Below are 22314 nucleotides of genomic sequence, written 5' to 3' on the forward strand. Positions count from 1 at the left end.
AAATGGTGATGGATCCTGATGGGAATGTTGTTCCTGCTAGTGAATTCATTCATTCAGGTCCAGTAGGCTACATTGAATATAGAAAAGAGTCTTCTAGTGGTCATTCATTCCATTCTCATGATGAAAATCATTCTAGGTCTTGTCATGTGTCACCAGAACCTTAACCAAACTCCCCTGTTTTTATCACAACCTCAACCAAACTCTCATGCTTTTGATTTAAATGCTCATGAAATACCCGAGGTGAATACATGCTCTGGTCCTGCTCTTTCACCTCATAACTCTAGCCATGTAGAACATGAATTTGATTCATGTGATCAAGAAGATCATACAGATGTATCCCATAAAAATGGATTTAGTAACATTGATGAAGGTATTAGTGAGAGAAGTGAGTTTGATGACTCATCAGATGGAAATTACTCTATGTCAACTGAATATTTTGAATCTTCTTACTCTTTTGAATCTGATGTAGAAATTAATAACATTGGAGTTGAAATTAATGATGTAAGAGAGGGAGGGACTATGGAAAAAAGTAATGACAAAGGTAAGAGTAAGGTTTGTGAAAAAACAAATGATAAAGGCAAGAGTAAGGTAGGGAAAAAAAGGAAGGTGGGTGAGTGTCATAATGATTGGGATAGTGATGATGGTGAGGATGATGAGTTGGTAAGTCTTGATGGATCAGGAGATGAAGGCCCTAGGCATCCTACATACAGGGAGGGTCAAGATATGGAGAGATTTCAGCTTGTGGTTGGTATGAAGTTCAAGAATGCAAGTGAATTCAGAGAGGTTTTGAGGGACTACATGGTGAGACATGGATTTCTATTGAATTTTTAGAAAAATGAGTCCAAAAGAATAACTGCTGTGTGCAAAAATGAATGTAGTTGGAGAATTCATGCTTCTTTAGTTATGGGTGGGCCTACATTTCAAATAAAAACAATTACTGGGGAACATTCATGTGCTAGAGTCCGGGAAAACAAGTTTGCAAACTACAATTACTTGAGCAAAAGGATTGAAAAATTTGTCCAAGACAATCCTGACATAAATATTGAACAACTTAGCAATTTGATAGTAAGAGAGTGTGGGGTTGAGGTTAGCTACTGGAAGGTGTTGAGGGCAAAGAAAGCTGCCATGAAAAGAATTAGAGGGGTGGACAGTATACAATACCAGCTGCTGTGGGATTACTTGGAGACAGTGTTGAGATTCAATCCGGGCAGTAAGTTAATGATTAAGAGGAAGGAAGATGTGGAACCACCTACATTTGATAGGCTATATTACAGCTTGCAAGGCATGAAAGCTAGTTTTTTAACAGCATGTAGGCCTATTATGGGATTGGATGGTTTTTTTCTTAAGACAGTTCATGGAGGGCAGCTTCTAGTGGCTATTGGTAGAGATGGCAATGATAACATGGTCCCCATCGCCTTGGCAGTTGTCCAGGTAGAAAACAGAGAGAATTGGACATGGTTCCTTAGAGAGCTATTGGATGATATAGGAGGTTTGGGTGAAAATAAGTGGACATTTATTAGTGATAGACAGAAGGGACTTATTGAAGCATTAAAAGAACTTGTACCTGATTCAGAGCATAGGTACTGCTTGCGACACATGTACCAAAACTTCAAGAAGAAGTATAGGGGAGTGGAATTGAAAGGATTGTTTTGGAAGGCTGGATGTACAACAAATAAGTTTGATTTTGAGAATTACATGAAACTTATTGCTGAGGCAGATCCTAAAGTGAATTCCACTTATGAGACAGCTAGTGAATGACTACAAAAAATTCCAGCAGAGCATTGGGCTAGAAGTCACTTCAAAACAGATTGTTTGAGTGATGTGGTGGTGAACAATCTTTGTGAGTCATTCAACAGCTACATCTTGGGTGCAAGAGATAAGCCAATCATCAAAATGCTGAAATGCATACGAAACAAATTGATGAAGAGAATACAACAGAAGAAGGCTGGAAATTGAAGATTTTGTCCACAAGTACTACAGCAAGATGGAGTACTTGAGGACATACTCTCATGTCATTCATGTTGTTCCTGGACAAGAACACTATTTCAAAACTCAATACCAGCCTTTAAATGCTCCACTTTATAGGAAACAAAAGGGAAGACCACAAAGATTGAGAAGAAAAGAAGCAGATGAAGGTGGTAGCATTTCAACAAGGAAAGGACTGAAGCATGCTTGCTTAAGATGCTTGGAACTTGGTCATAATGTAGCAACATGTACCAATGAAGTTCATCCAAAATCAAAGTTGTTTAAGGTAATAAAAATGTAATTGTTAAGTTCTTTTCACATTGATATTGACAGTGTTTTGTGTGTTAGGTGCACGAAAACCCAGGGCAATCTCAGACTGCCTCTTCTAGGCCATCAAAGCAACATCCATCGTCTAGGAGACCACCAACAAGGGAGAAAAGTAGAGGTTCACAGCCTTCATCAGCTCAAGCATCTCATCACTCAAGACATCCAAAGGTAGAAACAAATTAATTTGGAATTATAATGCTTCAATTTACTAATGTCGAACAATTCTTCACAGGATAACCTTCAACAGATGGATACACAATCAAATTCTGAGCCACAAGCAGACAATGCACCATCAAATACTTCTGCAAATGGATCAACTGCTTCTGTGAAGGTGTATTCACATATGCTCAAAATTCGATTTCCATTTTGGATTCTTATCTTCTCATGTTCTATCTTCTAAAGCACTTTTTGTACATTAAAAAATGCAGAATTTTAATAGAAGAGTGCAAATGAGTCACTACAGCAGAGCAATGGCCAATGCAAGTGCAAATGCAAGTGCAAGGATCAGGACAAGTGCAAGTGCTTTGGGAGGGGCAAGTGCAAGTGCAAGGGCAGGTGCTAGTTCAATTGCAGGTGCAGGTGCAGCTGCCAATGCAGGAACTCAAGCAACAAGTGCAAATGTTGATGCACATGTTAGGACAAGTTCCAGTGCACATTCTGCAGAAAAATAGGGCTTTTAGTTTGGTGTTTATCAGGAAATTTAGAGAAAATGTCCTCTAATTTAATGTTTTGTATTTTGGTTTAATGGAAATTGTTGAAAACTTTGACTCTAATGATAAAAAAACTTGAATATGATGTCTTTTGGTTTTGTTAAGTGTAATTGAGCTTGTGGTTTCTGAATTGTATTGAGATTGTATTGAGCTTCAGTCCTTTATTTTATATTGATAACACTAATGCAGTAAACAAAAACTTATCAACACAATAAACATAATCTTGATCTCATTCATAACCAAATACAGGAGCAAACAATTCATGACCAAATGCATACGATACTGGAATTCTCCCATACTACACCAAAATTCTACCATAACTAAAACTCCAGTACTTAATACATCAAAGCACATGATAACTACCAATTACATGAACACACTATCACTTAGAAAGAAGGCCGATGAGCACAAGGAAAAGCAAGGCACAGGCAACCCAGGAAACATGCACATAACCAATGACCGATGGATCTTGCATCAATGCTGGCTCCTTGGAGTTAGCTTCGCCATCTTCAGGAGCCTTGACTCTAGTTTCAGGACAACTGAAACTGCTGCAATTAGTCTCCCTTGATTCTTCTTCGCCCCTATTTGGTACCAACGTGTGTGTCTCGGGCTTATACCATCCAAAGAACCAACAATTGTTCAATGTACAACTATAATACAACATACCTTTTGATTTTTTTCTCTCGGACATCACAACCTTAATTTCTGCTCTCTTGTTGCAGGCATACAGTGGAGGAATCGGATACCTTAAGTCCAACATGGGCTTCTTGGTTGAATTAAATGGAGCTATGGATTCCATGGCTTTGACTGGTAAAGTGAGAATGAAGAAGACAACGAAGGGAGATAAGAATAAAACCGAATAATTGATTAAAATAAATGAGGGGAGGGGCATTTTAGGAATTGAATATAAAAATATGGGTAACATACAAGCACCACCTGCATCTTACGCGTGTGCAAAACAAAAATGATGGATCGGGGACACGTGAGCTAATATTTCAAATACGCGAGGACCGTGGAGCCACTTAAAATAATACGAGGGGTTATGAGCCAATTAAAACATTTACAAAGGGGCCGTATGCATTAAACCAGTCAGAGTTCTGAGTAATGGTTAATTTTCCTTCTTATATGGAGTTGAGACTTGAGAGAGACGGGGGTTTTATTTATTCATATTTCTTTATGCTTTTTTTCCACGTTCTCAAAACTGGATCGGATCGATCGGTAGAATTGGTCATTGGTTTGATCCGGATTGCTCTTAAAGCCGTTTTTACGGTCAGAAAAGGTCAAGAATCGATTCAACCGGTTTTCCGAATTTTTTTTTAAAATTTTTTTTAAAAAAATTTAAATTTTAATTTAATATTTATATATATATATATATAAAGGTTATTTAAAATTTGTACTTCATTGAAAATATTATTTTAGTAATATTAGAGTTTTTTTAATTAATTAATTAATTTTTTAAAAAATATAACTAAAATTAATATTTTGAATATATTTATATGATTATTTAATTTTCATACTATGATAAATCTATATATTTTTTTATTTATATACATCTTTTAGGTTTTAAAATTTTAAAATATATTATTAATTATATTATATTATATAAACAGTTTTTCGGTCCGATCGTACGGTTAAAACGGTTCGATCGATTAGACCATTTTTTTAGATAAACCAGTTCGATCACCGGCCCAATTATAAAACATTGTTTTTTTATTTATCTTCTCCGAACTCAGACAAACAATAGGACGTTTAATATAAATTTCAATGGGAGTTGTCGAAATTAAAAACACAATAATATTTTATTAGTATATATATATATATATATATATATATATATATATATATATATATATATAAATACACAACTAATACAGTAATACTTGAGGTGTTACATTATTATTAGTACAATTTTTATAATTATTAATATTATTGGGCTAGAATTGTGGATGGGGATCGATAACATCCCCCCACCTATAGGGATTTGATAAAATTTTATCTTGGTTTTTTTTTAGCGAATAAAATTTTCATCTTTAACTTTAATCTTAATTTATTTTCTATAGATTTTTTTTTTGGACCGTTTTTTTAATTTAGGTTTTGTATAAATTTATTCAATTGTTGGAGTGTATTTCATTTTGGGGGAGATTTAAGTGTGTAGGCTTGGTCAATATTTTTTTTAAAAAAAAATACACTTTGGAGAGGTTAAATTTACAAAATAAAAATGACCAGGCTCATTTAACCAAATGGCCCTGATTTTGACTATTTTGAAATAGTTAAAATGTTATTACTTCCGTCTCAATCATATAAACTTATTTATTTTTCACACAGATTAATAAATTAATTTGAAAAATCTATTAACAAACAACTTTCAAATTTTAATCTTAATTAGCGAGTACTTATATAATTTTTTGGTTTCTTTCTGATAGTTAATTAATTACATGATCCCAAATTAAATAGTGGTTTGGCCGTATAGTAAGAATGGATATATGTCTATATACTTTTCGTAATTAGATAATCGGAAAACGTGCAACCATTTCTTAAATAGATTAAATAAAAACAAATATTTATATGTATTTGGGATATATCGAGAGAGTATTTTTCTAATTCATCGCGGATATTTTTTTCCTTTCATTCATCTAAACTTGTATGTATTTTTACAATTCACAAAAATGTTTGAAAATGTAAATTTTATAAAAACAAATTCTCGTTTTGTCCTTAATTAATGAAGATTCTAATAGAGTTAAAAAAAATTTATAATTAATTAATAATATTAAATTAATAAGATCAAATTAGTAAAAAAAAAATTGGAAAGAAAACACTAATTGGAACAAATGAAAAATACAACCTAAATAAGTGTAACCCGAGTATCAAACTATACTGTAAAGTACTAAATGATTTTTTTTTCCCGCAATAAATATGAGTGTACCCGATCTTCCCTTCCCTTGGATAAGAATGTTGACATTACATAACTCGAATTAATTAAATATCTATCATGTATTATTAATAATAAATAGCATAGGGGGGAGAATCAATCTGGGATATTGAAATCATTATTTCCCTTGCATAAACGTGAGGTGACATTACCAACCAAAACTTAATGCAATAAAACAATGAGTCGTTGAAATTATAAATGACTTCAACTCATGGCAGCTGCCCTTTCTGTCAACTCATTTTTGTCATAATTTTTACTATACAACATTTATTACCTTCTTGTCTTCTCTTCGATCAAATTATCAATTGTCTTGAAATAAATGTTCTTTCATCCTTTAATTTTGGAATGGCATAAGGAATCATTAGAAAATACGCCTCCACATAAAAATAACCCCTATAGTTTAGTTTTTAATACTTATTTTATTTTAGAAAAAGAAAGCAAAAGAATTTTACATAAGTGTGTGTCCGTTTAAAGCATGGAAATTGTATATACATGTATAGATTTATTATTATTGTAAAGGAGACTGGAGAGTTGATAAAATTTATAAAGAAGCAATAAATTCGTTATTAAAATCATACCTACGAACGGTTGCAATTCGTACAAAAGGCAGCAGCCATTTAAGTTGAAAAATATTACTGCATATTATATGGTCAGAAAATGATGACTGCGAGAGATGATGTCAATTAGTCGGAAGTGATGTAACAAAGTATCTATATCTGAAACTTTAATAATTAAGATCTCCAGGGAGCCTAGAAAATTACATAATTAGATTAATTAATATGGTCAATAGGGAAAACATAATAATAACTAGTTACGGTAGCATACGCGATGCTTATACATAAAATAAATGATATGATTTTGTTATAATTATAAATATAACAGTAAAATACATTATACAATATTATCAACATTCTCCAAAGAATAATACAGAAATTGATAGTTTTTAAATTTGAAATGTGACACACTAACATACTAAATACAGTTATCATCACTCTCTCACAAGTTTAATATAATAAAAAAAGATAATAATAATAATAATAATAATAATAATAATAATAATAATAATAATAATAATACGATTAATTCAATTCAATTCATTCATGAAAATTAAATAACTTTGCTGCATCCCCATCCTCTAATGTATTTTGTTAATAGGAAACTTAATTGTAATAATACGATTAATTCAATTCAATTCATTCATGAAAATTAAATAACTTTGCTGCATCCCCATCCTCTAATGTATTTTTCTAATAGGAAACTTAATTATATTTTTTAAAATGTAACCAAAATAATAAAAAATTACACTAGTTAATAAAATAGGAAATTTTCATTTTTCATCACATACATTTATCTGATTTTGGTTAAATTTTAATCATAGTGTGCTACGTTTATATATATATTCTATAGTTTTTTTTTTTCCTTTATCTTATCTTATGTCATGTTAATGTGGTGTTGGCCTAAAATGTGCAATTATGATCAACTCTTCCGATAAACGAAAAAGGAACGAAGCTATCAAAAATTGAAAACAAAATTGATGGTGTAGATAACTAAAATCATAAAAAGACAACGGACAAAAGAATTGCAAATTTTCCTTGACAAACTTGATGTAGGGATCGGGCCTCATTAAATTGAATCGATGTATGACCAAAAATTTGTGAGTTGTCGCAAGAAAATTAATGAATAATAGAGCGAGATATTAATATCATTACTGGGAATGCACGAGACTACGTGTGTAAGGGAATGCATCATATTTGGTGCCACATTTAATTTATACCAAAACCTCTACAAAATACTAAATGCTCCAAAAATATACGCGAAAGTTTGTTTTATTTGAATATTGGGTTAGATGAACCAAAGAAACAAGTAGTGTAAATTTGTTGGGGGTGTGTGTTAACTTTGTTCGCTAAAGTTTAATCAAATAAATCTCTATCCCTATTACTATATTCATTTTTTAAAAAAAACGGTGGACGGTAGATGGAAGATCATGTAGTGATTAGACAAATTTTTTTACTTAATTAACATAAATTTAAATTCTTTTAGTTCATCTTAACATTTCTCTGATAGTTTCTTTTTATCAAGGTTGTGGACAATCGTTTAACGCCTAAATATCGCATCGTGTAGGCGGTCTTAGGCGACACATTTCAATACACTTATTATATTATATATATATATAGTATTATATCATATATCTATACTATTATCTATTGTATCTATTCTATATTATAAAAGATGAGTAGATTATAATAACTATTTTGAGGACACCAAAATAATTTATTCCAAAATTACCCTTTTCTATCCAATATTTTACTTAAAAACTTTTCACTAACTTCTTGATTTGCTTTAAAAAAAACTTTTCTTTTACACACGCAAAGCGTGTGCATTTTTTACTAGTATATATAAAGGTTGAAAGCATTAAAAAAATTATTTTTTGGTGTGGCATGAACACACCAACATTTTTTTTCTATTTTGCCCTTCTTTGATGTAAATTTATACAGAACTTTCACACTAAAAAAAACTCAACCACCTTTAAAATAATTGTGTATATATATTATGTTGCACAAACAACACGTGTGCTGCAACACCATTTATACTAATCGTTCGGTGTGTCAAGTCGCACCGAAATTTCTTTTATTTTATCCCTACATTTAACACATTTATTTCATGTTAGTTGTAAATGAATAAATTATCTGTATTTTTCTCTAACATATATCTCAATCAACTTTGTTTTTTATCTTCTTTTCAAATTTCATCATTTATCAATTCTTATTAATTTATCAATACAATTTTTGACAAATTCTCTCTCTTACTTCATCTTAAAGCCCACATGTTTTTTTTCTCTTTGTTTTTTTAAAAAATATTCTTCTAGAGAGCCTCTTACTAACTTCTTTGGTTCAGTCTAACTATGGTCCAGTCTAACTACACTAGTCTAATTATACATAAATATCTCAAACACCATTATGAGATTCACATATTTTAGAACCAAAATGATAATAAAAAAACTCTCACCTTTCTTGTCTTATTCTTCTAGGTAAATCTGTCAAAAAAGGTCGGCGGGGCATCCCGCAACCTGCCAAAACCCGCCAGTCGACAAGAAGGGGCGGCCCACCATTTAGAAGGGTTGAGAAATTATCAACTTCAGCCGTCTAATTGGCGGTGCAGGGCGGGTCGAACCACCAATTTTTAGTTATATTTGGTAGGTCGGGCGCAACTCACAACAACCCACAATTTGGTGTGTTGGGACGGGTCAGCCCACCATTTAGGCAGATTAAAAATTTGTCAATCCAACCGCCTATATAATGGGGCGGGGCGGGCCAACCCAACGAACCAAATCCACTTTGACAACTCTACTTTTAGAAAAAAAATGCAATTTTCTTTCCCGTGAAAGATAAAACTCTCTCATCTTCTATTTTCACGTGTTTGTTTATCCCTTTTAAGTCTCTTAATTTGTTCTAATTTTACAAAAATATTATAGTTACCCTTCTCATGATTTTGCAAAAATTGTAGAATGCAAATATTTTATTTTATTTGGATTGTATGCACACGCATTGTGCGTACTCAGGGACAGGTCCAAGAATTAGAGTTAGGAAGGGCTTGAACTTAATGTAATAAATTATATATTATTACAAAAAATAATAAATTATATATATGTATAACAAAAAAAGACATTATATTATCCGTTTTCTTTCCAAAAAAAATTTAAAAAAATATGATTTTTTAAGTTGTCTTTTTAAAAGACTTTTGTTTTTTTAAAAATAAAGCTGAAATAATTTTTGTTTGGATAATTAGATCAAAAATTTTTTTAAAGTCGAGTCATAAAAAAACATTTGAAAATTTATAAATTTGAATTTTTTTTTAACAAAAACACTTATTTTGGCTTAATTACGTGATTTTAAAAGCACTTCAAATTCATCCAAACACATTTGAAACAATAAAAACAATTTTTTTTTAAAAAAACCCATTTTTTTCTCTCGGATTCTTAAACCAAATTTATATTGTACAACGAAGTTGTGCCCTATGAGAAATTTGAAACATAAAATTATCTATAATAGAAATTATATCTACATCTTTAGTTATATACGTCACAATTACTACTGCAAATGTTTAACTAAGGGTTTTTTAAATAAATATAATAAATTTTAAAAAGACTTAAACAAACATAACAAATTTTAAAACTTTTAAAAAATATAATAACATGGGGTTTGAAACCCCACTTCCTTGAAGAGTTGGGGTTTGAGACCCCGACTCCTCATTTGTTATTTTCGAGGAGTCGAGGTTTGAAACCTCTACTCCTCATAGCCAATTATATATATATATATATATATATATATATATATATATATGTTAATTCTTTTCATTAGTATTTTTTAGTTTTATATTTACAGATTTAATTGTTTTTGCATGTTAAAAAAACGATTATTATGATTAAAAAAATTTTAGTTGTTTAAAATTTTTATAATACAGTTGAACTTTTATAAATTAATAATATAACGACGATGATATTTTATTAATTTAAAAATGCATTAATTAATTGATAAATTAATAAATTATTATTTATAGAGTATTGTTGATTAAAAATGAATATAGAGATTAATTATATAAGAAAATTGTGTTTTATTAATTTTCATAGATTTATATAAGAGTTTTCTAAATCGAGTTTGAAAAAATTAATATTTTCATAATTAATAATTATAAAAAGTATTTTTAAAGTTTTATATGCATATATGTTTTTCCTATTATAAATTTAGAATGAAATAAAACGATAAAATAAACTTTCATAAATTTAATTTTTATAAAAGATAAATTTGTTCAATCTCGACTTGATTTGATATGTTAAATTAATAGTTTTAATAAATTAATAAGATTATAATTTTTTAAAAAAAACTATTATAAAAATCTATGAAAATAAACATATATAACCAAAACCACGTTCATTCAATCAAAAAATAATTTTTAAAATAATAATTTATTAATTTAGCGGTTAATTGATATCTTTCTAAAATTGAATATCATTGATCAAAATATTATTAATTTATAGAAGTTCTACATTATGATAAAATTTCAAACATCTAAAATATTACTAACTTTCATTTCTTAAAAAATACTATTAACCATACTCGTCACTTTTCAAACATTTAATTAATAAATTGAAAAAAAAATAAACAAATGTCTATCTACCAATTCCAGGAGTAACAAAATATATTTTTTAAAATAATAATTTATTAATTCATCGATTAATTAAAACTTCTCTAAATTATTATTATTATTATTATTATTATTATTATTATTATTATTATTATTATTATTATTATTATTATTATTATTATTATTATTATTATATATAAAAAATTTCCCCGTAGACGTCATATTTTCATTTACCGAGATTGATCTTATGTGTTATAAATATTACATTTTTATTTTTATTAGTTTTTTTCTAAAATTTTGATATTTCAAATTTTTATATTTTTCTCAACTAAACACTATAGATAAGATAAATTGATAAATAAATTTTAAATTTATTTTTTATATTATTTTATAAAAAAAAAATAAATTTAAATATTATCAAAAAAAGAATATTTATACATAACATATAGTATTAAATATATTATATGATTTTATACACACACAACGTGTGTGTGCGATTATGTTAATTATTTTATAAAGAGAATATAGTCAAAATGTTCCTGTATATTTACTCATTTTGTGTTTTGGTCATTTAAGTATTTAATTTTGGATATGGTCCTATAAGTTAAATTATATTTTGGTTTTTAGTATTTTCTTCATGGATTATCGACGTGAAATCAGAAAATGATGACGTGCGAAATAAAAAATTTTCACGACATTGAAAAATGATGATGTATTTGTTGTGACGTCAATACTTGAATGTCATGTTTTCAAAATCAGATTGGACCGATCGGTTCAACCGGTTTGACCAGGAATCGGTCACCAGTGTGGTCTAAAACACTCCAAAAAACCGTTTTAACCGTTCAACAGACCAGAATCGGTCAAGAATCGACTAACAACCAAAAAATCGATTTTTTGATTTTTTTTTAAAAAATAGTTTTTTTATTTTAAAACCTTAATTTAATATTTTATTATATATACATGGTTATTTGAAATTTTTTCTTCGTTAAAAACATTATTAAATTAATATTAGAGTTTTTTAATTAATTTATTTATTTTATAAAAAATATATAATTATAACTAATATTTTGAATATATTTATATAGTTATTTATTTTTCAAACGACGATAAATACATTTTTTTCTATTTATATAATTTTTTTGGTTTTTATAATTTAAAATATATTATTAATTATATTAAATTATATAAACGGTTTTTTGGTCCGACTATGCGGTAAAAAAAATTGACCGATTAGATCGTTTTTTAAGTTAGACCGGTTCGATCACTGACTTGGTTATAAAAATATTGTTTAAATTAAAAAGGACTAAATACCAAAACATAACTTAACTTACAAGACCAAAATCCAAAATTGAATACTTACATGACCAAATCACAAAACAAAAAAACTTACAAGACTATTCTGACTATTATTCCTTTTATAAAAGTTCGATTATATTACAAACTTTTTCCAAACATGTAGAACAACTATAGATGCAAATATAAAACCAAAAAATAATAATAGTAAAATTGAATATATATATATATATATAAATATATAAATAAAATATAAATATATATACAATGAAGAGTTGGAGTTTCAAACCCCGACTCCTCGAAAATAACAAATGAGGAGTCGGGGTCTCAAACCCCAACTCCTCAATGAAGCGGGGTCTAAAACCCCATGTTATTATATTTTTTTAAAATTTTAAAATTTTTTATATTTGTTAAAAAAAATTAAATTTATTATATTTATTTAAATAACCCGTTTAACTAGATATGAGGTTAATTTGAAATTGTATCAAATAAGTCAAAGGAATTAAAAATCACGGATTTCAAAGGATGGCCGAATATGAATTGAGACCAACTATAAAGCTGTGGCGCAAATGTGTAACAACATGGAAACATGAGTCGTAACAATAGATGAAAAATCGTTACTCAAGTGACTTGTGGTTTGTTTGGAAACCCAGTTGTGAAAAATGGGCCCAATCCATCCACCCGGCCCCATTTGTTGGGGCAATCCCAGCACAAAGCACACCCTAATGTTTTTAAATTCAGCCCACACAGGGAAATCGACCACTTCGTCGTCTTTAGACTCTTTATTTTGTCGACAATTTTTTATTCATTTGATCTGTACAACACGATTTCACTGGGAAAACTTTGCATTTGTGCAACTCTCAATTTCAAACGCCAACTTATGAATGATTCCACACCCGCGGGGATGAAATAAAACGCTTTAGTGCAGTGTATGAGTGTTGTTCGATCTCAAAAAGATTAACCCAACTTTTAGGTCCCATTTGGTCGGAATGATTATCGACGGATTAGCTAATAGTGTTACGTTTGTTTGACTAACCTGAATCCGGTGACTAAGAATGATCAATTAGCTAATACTCACGTTGGTTTGATTAACCTGAAGCCATCGACTAAGGCTGTTTCCAACCCATTACGTCATTTTAGCACAACACTAACTTCAAAACAGTGTAATTTTTACACCAAATACAAAATGCATCTTCAACTCCTCAACACTAAACTCTACACTAAAAAAATATTCTCATAATATTATCTATTATTTTATTTATAACTGACAATTTATTCCACAAATTATTTATTAACTTAATTAAATATCAATAAATTAATGATATATTTAATTAATTTCTATAATTATAATGATGTAAACACTTTATTAATTTAAATTACTAATTAAATTTTAAAAATATTACTGTAAGAAATTTATATAATAATTTTAAAAATTACATGGTTTGTATAATTTTTGTTATAACTTTCATTTTTATATAACATATTAACTAATAAAATTTGATTATTTTAAGCAAATAAATATGAAATTATAAAACAATACTTTATTTATTTAAAAAATAAATAAAATTAATTTAAATAAAAGGTTAAATTTACGAAATAAAATAATGAAATTATTATAATAAAATCATTATTAAACTTAAAATATAAACAAATTATAATAATTAAATAAATAAAACAAAAGTATAACAATTATAATTGTTAATTAATAATGAAAACAAATTTTTTTAGAAAAACCTCAAGATGACGTTGCTACAGTGTTGCACCAAGATAACATTACACCGTCCCAGCTAGGGGTGATCACATTTTTTCAAAAACCGCCCGAACCGACCACCCCGAACCGCCCCGCACCGTCGTATCTCATTTTTTGAAATAACCGCGGTTTTAAAAAAAATGCAAACCGCCCCGCCGCCATGGTTCGGTTATAATTTTTGGCTCAAATCGCCCCGCCCTGCCCCGCCGTGTATAGTGATATTTAGCTAGAGTTATATTTATAGCACATTTTATATACATTATACACAATAGATTCGATCATATGCCGCCTCCACTCTCTTCTCTCCCAACACTTATTCAAAAAAATTCCCCTCTTTCTCTCTTCATAATCTATTCACTACTTCTCTATACAAATATTAATCTTTAACCTTGCCTAAACATATTATAGTTGATTAATTTTATTTTGTCGCTTGATTCTTATTTTATTTAGTTTATTATAGTTTTCATTCATTATTCTAATAATTTGAATAGTTTTATTTTTTTTTTCATTTCACCTATCATTAAAAAAAACCGCGAACCGACCGCAACCGCTTAAAACCGCCGAAAACCGCGAAAACGATTTTACATATAAAACCGCAACAAAAAAAAAAATATAACTGAACCGCAATTGGCAATTCGATTTGAATTTCTTATGAAAAACCGTCAAACCGCACCGTGATCACCTCTAGTCCCAGCGTCAAGAATAGTGCTGAGTTGGAGCTCCAATTTAGGCACCAATTTAGCGTTTTGATTGGAGATGACCTAAGAGCATCCGCAATGCTCTTGTGTTATTAACACAATAATCCTCTCCACATCATCAAAAGTCGTGGCCCCTACTGTTAATAACGCATACATCTTTTCACCCACAATCCTATTAACATTAACATTCATTATTTATGGGTCACAAATTCCACTCAATAATATAAAACTATTTTATATTAAATAAATAAATTTTATATATTTTAAAATATTAAAAATTATATTTATTTTTTTATAAATAATAATCTTATTTTTTAGTATTAATTATATTAAATTAAAAAAAATAAAATTATTTAATATTGTATCTTTCACCTACATACCTACGTTCCTTTTAACATTAACACTCATTATTTTTTAGTTCAACTAATCACTCAATCATTTTAAAATTATTTTATATGTTTTAAAATATTTAAATTATTATTTTTCTAAAAAAAATAATCTTACTGTTTAACCAAATAATTTTATTAATTTTAAAAAATAATATTAATATTTTTATTTTTATTAAATATTTGAATTTTTAAAAAATTAATTCGGATTTAAATAAAGAATAAAAAAAACTTAAAAAGAAAAGAAATGACATTTACCGTTTTCAAAACAAAAAATATTTAAAAAAAAAAGAAGTAAAAGGAGTGTAGATGACGTGGGGGTAAACACAAGTACACATAGGGTGTTTATTCGGGCGGTTTGGACCGAACCGAAACCGAAATTTCGGTTCTCCGAAAAGCCAAACTGAAAACCGAACCGAACTGGGCTGTTCGATTCGGTTTTTAACCCAAATTATTTTGGTTTTTCGGTTCGATTTTTCGGTTTTTAAAAAAAAATAAAAATTTTTGAACTTTTTTTTTTCTTTCTAAAAATCGGGTTTTTAAAAAAATATTAAAATAATTTTTTTTTTAAAAAAACTAAATATTTTTAGTTATTCGAATAATTTTTTGGAAAAAATTAATGGTTAAATCAAATATTTGTGATTTAATACTTCGAAAAATATATTTGAAAATAATTGCATTTAAAACAAAAAAAATTGCTAATGGTTTTAATTTCAATAATAATAATTTTTGAATTTATAAAAATAATGTAATATATAATGCAAATATGTGTATATATAATATAATAAAATAACTTAATTAATTTTTAATTATTTCTCTTTCAAAAATCAATATTTTTTAAAATTACTAAATCAATACATTTTTCAAGTTGAATCCACAATTCAAGTATGTTTGAATAATTAGATAACTAATTAAAACATTTATGTTTTTTTTAAAAAAAGAACGAAGGATGACTTTTGTTATTTCAGTTTTTTAATAAAATTAATTTTATGGACACACAATATTGATATACATATTAATTGATTGGTAAAAAAATTCAAATTCAAAAACAAAAAAAAACAAAAAAAAGCAAAAAAAAAAAAACGGTTTTTCGGTTAGGATTGGTTAACCGCGAAAAAAACCGAACCGAACCGAACCGAAAAACCGAAAATCCAGAAATCTGAAAACCGAAAACCAAACCGAATTTTCGGTTCGAACCGAATTTTCGGTTTCGGTTCGAATCGGGCGGTTATCCGAACCGTGAACACCCCTAAGTACACAACCAAAAAAATAAAAATAAAAATAAAAATATGGATGAACGCCACATTCATAGTCCTGAACGCGTTCATCCACGTGGCTAGGGTGGGTAATTATAATACCCACCCACATCGCTTTGAACACCCATTGGGTGTTAATAATGCATTATTAACATAGCGATGCAGATGCTCAAAGACACTGTATAGGCTTGTAATCGTCAGATAGTAATTTCTCATTTTCTCTATTGTATTCTCAATCCTCACTTGTACAATACACAATATTATGCTACCCCGTTACCCTTGTGCCCTTTGAAAATATCAATTACAGGTGGGTCGATGGAGTACTTTGTAGCCAGTTGTTCCTCCCACACCGCTGCCAACGTGGCTGATGTTGCCCCGGAGGGTCGATGGAGTACTTCGTAGACAGTTCATTCCGCACTGCTGCCAACGCAACTGATACTGTCCAGATCAGCGTAGTTGAAGCCACCAACGGAGCCCGAGGAAGCGGCGGAGGCGAGTGGGAGAGGCACGGCAAAGGAAAAGTCTCGTTGGGGCAAAAGGAGGGTAAGGTCAGGGAGGATGCACGGGGAAATCAACAAACTGTTCGAATACAAAAAAAAGATTGCATGCCAAGGAAATCAACAGACTCCATGGAAAACGAACGGAGAAGAGGGGAGGAAAAAGGGGTATTTTCTGTGAAGTTTGAACATAAAATTAAATAAGGGATATTTTGGTTAACAGAATAAGTGTTCGCAATATTATCCGAGCACAAAAAACCAACCAAACAAAACCCATTTTATTAAATATTTTTATTAAAATACTTAATTATCCCTCATTTTATTTTTCCTTCCTAATCCCATCATAATTAACAATCAGCGAAAAGAAAATATAGATCTGTTCTTTTTTTCATTAGAAATCATTTTCTCCACACAATCCCATTCACCTGAGACACAAATCGAAGCTTGAAATTCGCAACTCCCATAAATCTTAACCGCGCGTAACATTCAACATGCAGGCAATTACGTGTCCAACAATATCAAGATTCCACCAAGTTCTAAAATCGAGAGACAGTTCATATGTTACAAAACCCTGCAGAGACAAAACAAATGTACCCACTTATTTACAGCCTTACCGGGAAGCAGCATCTACGTTCCTGCAGATGGTAATGCAGCCATAAAGGAGTTGTAAGAGGACTCCAGATCAAAGTGTAACTGCCGTGCCTGCTGCTCCGTCAGCTCATCAGCAGCACCCATTTTCGACAGTCTTGAGATCCATTCCTTCATCTTCGTCTTGCCCTCAAAATCTGGTGGCAGTATGGACAACTTATTGAGAGAAGCTGCTAAGTCAGACAACAATGGGTGGACCTGATCAACAGCAACCATGTTCAGTTTTAAGGAATCCATAGCCGTAATGAAATTTTGTACACACTCTGCAACAATGGCAGCAGAGGTTGTGGCTGATAGAGCTGAAGCTGTCCGGTGCTCAATAGTGGCGGGAACACCTGAAATCACAAGGCGATTCAGGGCAGCGGGGCAGTCCACTTTGTATGTATCATGGAACCGCTCAATACTTGGTACGATGTCTTTTACAGTGGATGATAGAGTCTTAAAGTGGGTTATCAATTTTTGGCATTCAGTTTCGTACTCAGCTGGAGAAATTATGTCGCGCACATAAGCCTTCTCAAGCTTCTCAGTAGCTTTGATGATTGCGAAGAGCTCAGCAAAGTTATCGTACATCTCTCTTTCACGCTTGTCGTTCCATAGTTTAACCTCCATGTGCAATATATTAAGTTAATAATGAGACTACAGTTTGGAGAAGAGAACGGGACACGCGCAAACAGAAGCAAGACCCTATCACTGAACATATTCAACATGACAATAGTCAGATCCACGATATAAAAATCTAATGCCAAGTATTGATACAAAAATTGCAGCTCCAAGACACAGCATTGACGTGATGCAGCAATTTCAAAAACATCAAGTAATAACAAACAAAGATATGAATCAAGTCAAAGCCCTCAAATGAGACTCTCAAGAACATAATCCTGATGTCTAAATAACTTGTCAACAAGTGGATAATAATCTCAGACTCTCAGTAATAAGAGGATAATTGCTCAATATGAATGCAATGAATCAGCGAGCATAAAAAGCATATAACACGTATAAAGTAAGTCAAACACCTCAATTTAGCAATAGTCACGTTCATAGTTGTCAAAAGCGCTCAAGTGTCCTCGGGCTTTAAGCGCAAAGCGCAAAGCGAAGCGCGTGCTTTACGGAAGTAAAGCGCAATAAAAAATTATTCTTGAAAAATAGAATAAAAATCACTTTTTAAATAAAATTTATGAAACATAAGACATCAAATTTGAAATTCATCATAATCTTCATCTTTTGAATATCAAATATTAAAATGCAAAGGGCAAATGACAAGATGACACAATGGCAGAGGCGTTGGGGAGGAAAGGCAATGTGATGTTGGGGTTTCTGTGTTTTTTTAGGGTAAATCGAGGGTAAATTGCACTTTAAAAGGCAATTTCACATCTCTCAAAAAAAATTAAAAAAAAAGTTTGTTCTTCGGAGCAAAAAAAAGCGCAAAAAAGCGCACGCTTCATAGAAGTCATGCGCTTTGAAGCACACTGAAGCACAGGCCTTGCGCCTCGTTGCGCTTTGCGCTTAAAGCGAACGCTTCTACGCTTTTGACAACTATGGTCACGTTACACATCGTTATAAAGGCCGTAACAAAGTGATCAATCCGTAACTCACAGTCAAACAAATTACCACAATAATTATTACAAAACTCCGGATGTTCTTGGTTATCCAAACCCGTGACAATTATTATTTCCCATCAAATTCTAGAGTATCGAACTTCCAAACAATACCAATATACGATCCTAATGTCGAAATACCCAACGTTTATAAACCTGAATTTTTCGATAAATTATGGAATATTCCAAAATTAGTATCTAACAATTCTAAGGCATTTAGATAACCAACTATCAATACATTCATCTCCAAAATTTCGAAATCCTTAGATAATTAATTCTGAAATTTCGAAATAAATTCTAGAAAATTCGGCCTACAACCAACAAATAATCACATATCAATTATAGAAATTCGAATAACCAACAAATAATAACATATCAATTATAGAAATTCGAAAGAACCAAAAGGCCCAAATTTTGAAACCCTAATTTTCGAATTATACCTTCTAGGCTACGAAAACAATCTCCAAACGAACGGCAGCCGGAGACGGCAGGGGGCGGTGGCTGAAAAAACTGGTTCGACGGAACGAGTTTAAAACTAAAAAAAATGCGTAGTGACGAATAGCCCTCGTCCAGAGGATTCCAAATCTATGCTCAAATCTTATTTTCAAGCAGCAAGGCAGCGTAGATCGGAGCTCAAAGTTTCGAAATGGTGATGAGGTTTTGGGAGAGATAAAGCGGCCGAGAGAGAGAATGGAGAGGTGAGCGAAAAGTTTACTTATTAAATCTTGCCAAATAAGAGGGTAATTAGAATCGAGTCCTTGTACTTCCTCCTCTTTTAAATGCCAATAAAACATAAATCCAAGACATCTACTCCGAAATATCCAATCTTTTCATGGTTTTCAAAACATATCATTCAGAATCAACCATGAATCAAGAACATATGCAAAACGATACCCAACCCTTATTCCAAACTAGCCGGGTAGCCTAAAATCAAGAATAAAAATCAAACGCTTTAACCTAGGACACCTTCATAACAGCAAAGATAGATTCCTGTGCGCCAAACACCATAATTCAAACAAAAATAAAATCGGGTTTCAGAAACATTTCATTGATATAAAAACAAAACAAGGAAAGCACGGCACTCAATCTAGATCCATCGTACCTCGAGAGATCGGTAGCGTTGCAAAAACCGAAAAATAACAAGTGAAAAAGGAATCCGGAGAATGAGAGATAGAGACGCGGCCTTGAACAACGGGAAGAGTGTTGCAGAGAAGAGGCGAGAGCAGGTTGTGGCCGCTCTGAGCTTGCGTGTTGCATCCTAATAAACGCGTAGATTATACGATAAATATATATATATATCCAGTTTTGCTATCCTGCACATCCACCATGCCCACCTAATGATTGTAGCTTTCGATGTCAAGAAATTACAGGGATAAAGAACGATTTTTAATAAGCAGGCTTGTAAGAAAAAAAATCATAAAAACGACTTACATGATACCTGATACTTATTTGATTTTTTTGTAGCATATAATTCATGGTATATATTTTTGCAAGAAAAACAATTCATGGTATATTGGAAATCAATTCAATTGTGAGTTATTGCATTTTGAAAGTAGTCGAGTTTAAATGTTTAATTCATTAACCGTGTAACAGATTCAATGTAACATATAATTTTTTTAATCAATATAACATATAATTGTTATTCATCCAAACCAGTGTTTTTATAAGTTAAGTGAATTGTGTTTAAATGAAATACCATTTTAACATAAACAACAGTTTAGGAGATTTTTATCTATGTATTTCTGAAATTTTTTCCTTATTTTTAGACGCGTGATGATTGTGTTACAGTTAGGTCTTAAAACTCAATTTCAAAATTAGAATATGTTTCCATTTCAAAATTAAAATATGTTTCCAGGTAGATTATAAGTTAAGATTTTCTTTAGTTTACGTGTTTAGAATCAAAATCGACTCAAATATTAATCTTTATGTATATATATTCATACAAAAATATACAGTACAATGAATATAGCTTTAGTGATATGTAAATGCATAAAGGGTTGTTAAACTTGATACTATATGGAATACTTCAATGATATTTATTCAAATTTTTAGTATAATCTTTGTAATATGACATCTCAATGGGCATATATGTTATGTCACAACATGTTAAATACAATATATAGTACTAAATGTGGTAAAAATATGAGCAAATAGTTTGGCTTCTTTTATGGATTGTTACATAGACTGTGAATATGATCACTATATTTTATTAATATCTATACCATTTGATATAATGTCCAGAAAAAATTCAATATATAATTTCGATTGTTAAAAGGAAACATCCTGGAAATTTATATGTAATTTAAAGATAGAGCATGTTTTTCTTCAGTATTTACCATGTTTGTGATATTCTCATGGCAACATTTATGGATTTGTTTTTTGCGGGAATTGCAATATTAATGCTATAATCTGGTTTCCTGTAGTCTTATAATTTGATGAAAGCAAAACTTCAACACATTAATTGGTTAAAATCCAAAGAAAGTCAAATTTGGAATTAAAATTGTGGAGTAATTTTATTTCGCTGGGCAAGACCGCAATCTATTCTCATATAGTCATTTATTATGAATTTGGTGTCCTTTTTTTCCTACAAAAACTAATGGCATATTTAGGTCATTATTATTATTGTCTAGAAAGTAAACGGAGACTATCATTAAATGAAACAATAACATAATTGAATGTCTTTGATGAAAAGTCTTGGGATCATTTTCTACGTCCAAATTGAAATCGAACACTACACACTCAAAACTTATGTTTTCTTAGGTTAGACTTCTAAAATGCCACCCGAATTTACATATATTTTTTGTTTCAATATTAATTAATTTTGTTTTACGGAATGTGTATGAAGTATTATGGGCTAATTACATCCACGCCCCTCTGAAAAGTCTAAAAGACATAAAACACCATGTGTAAAACTAATAGCATGTTAGACCCTATGTTTTAAAAAAATTAGCATAAAAACCCCTATGAGAGGGTATAAATGTGCCCGAGTTTGTATAACATAAGGGTGAAATGTGCTACATTTTAAAAAACTGAGGGATGCATTAGCCTATTAATATTTTTTAGGGGTTTTATGATTATTAGACTTTTGAGATTAATGCAATTAGCCCGAAGTATTATC

At 30.4% G+C, this 22314-nt stretch overlaps 1 protein-coding gene across 3 annotated transcripts; it reads right to left on the reverse strand.

The window, feature by feature from the left end:
• Positions 1–17392: 17392 nt before the first annotated feature.
• On the reverse strand, positions 17393–20457 carry LOC140881785 (vacuolar protein sorting-associated protein 28 homolog 2-like). Of its 3 annotated transcripts, none has more exons than XM_073287378.1 (3): positions 20299–20441; positions 19637–20186; positions 17393–18291 (listed from the first exon to the last, which is right to left on the reverse strand). In XM_073287378.1, exon 3 carries the CDS (start codon positions 18208–18210, stop codon positions 17581–17583), a length of 630 nt encoding a protein of 209 aa, XP_073143479.1. In that variant the 5' UTR covers positions 18211–18291; positions 19637–20186; positions 20299–20441; the 3' UTR covers positions 17393–17580. The 3 variants fall into 3 exon arrangements, with proteins under 3 accessions (XP_073143479.1, XP_073143487.1, XP_073143470.1); XM_073287386.1 differs by having other exon boundaries at positions 20163–20186; positions 20299–20432; XM_073287369.1 differs by lacking the exon at positions 19637–20186 and having other exon boundaries at positions 20299–20457.
• Positions 20458–22314: the final 1857 nt, after the last annotated feature.

Source organism: Henckelia pumila, chromosome 1 (assembly GCF_033568475.1).
Source record: "Henckelia pumila isolate YLH828 chromosome 1, ASM3356847v2, whole genome shotgun sequence".
NCBI classification, from domain to species: Eukaryota; Viridiplantae; Streptophyta; class Magnoliopsida; order Lamiales; family Gesneriaceae; genus Henckelia; species Henckelia pumila.

Excerpts from the sequence above, each read along its gene's own strand:
- LOC140881785 (XM_073287369.1), bottom strand. The coding sequence starts at position 18,210 with ATGGAGGTTAAACTATGGAACGACAAGCGTGAAAGAGAGATGTACGAT.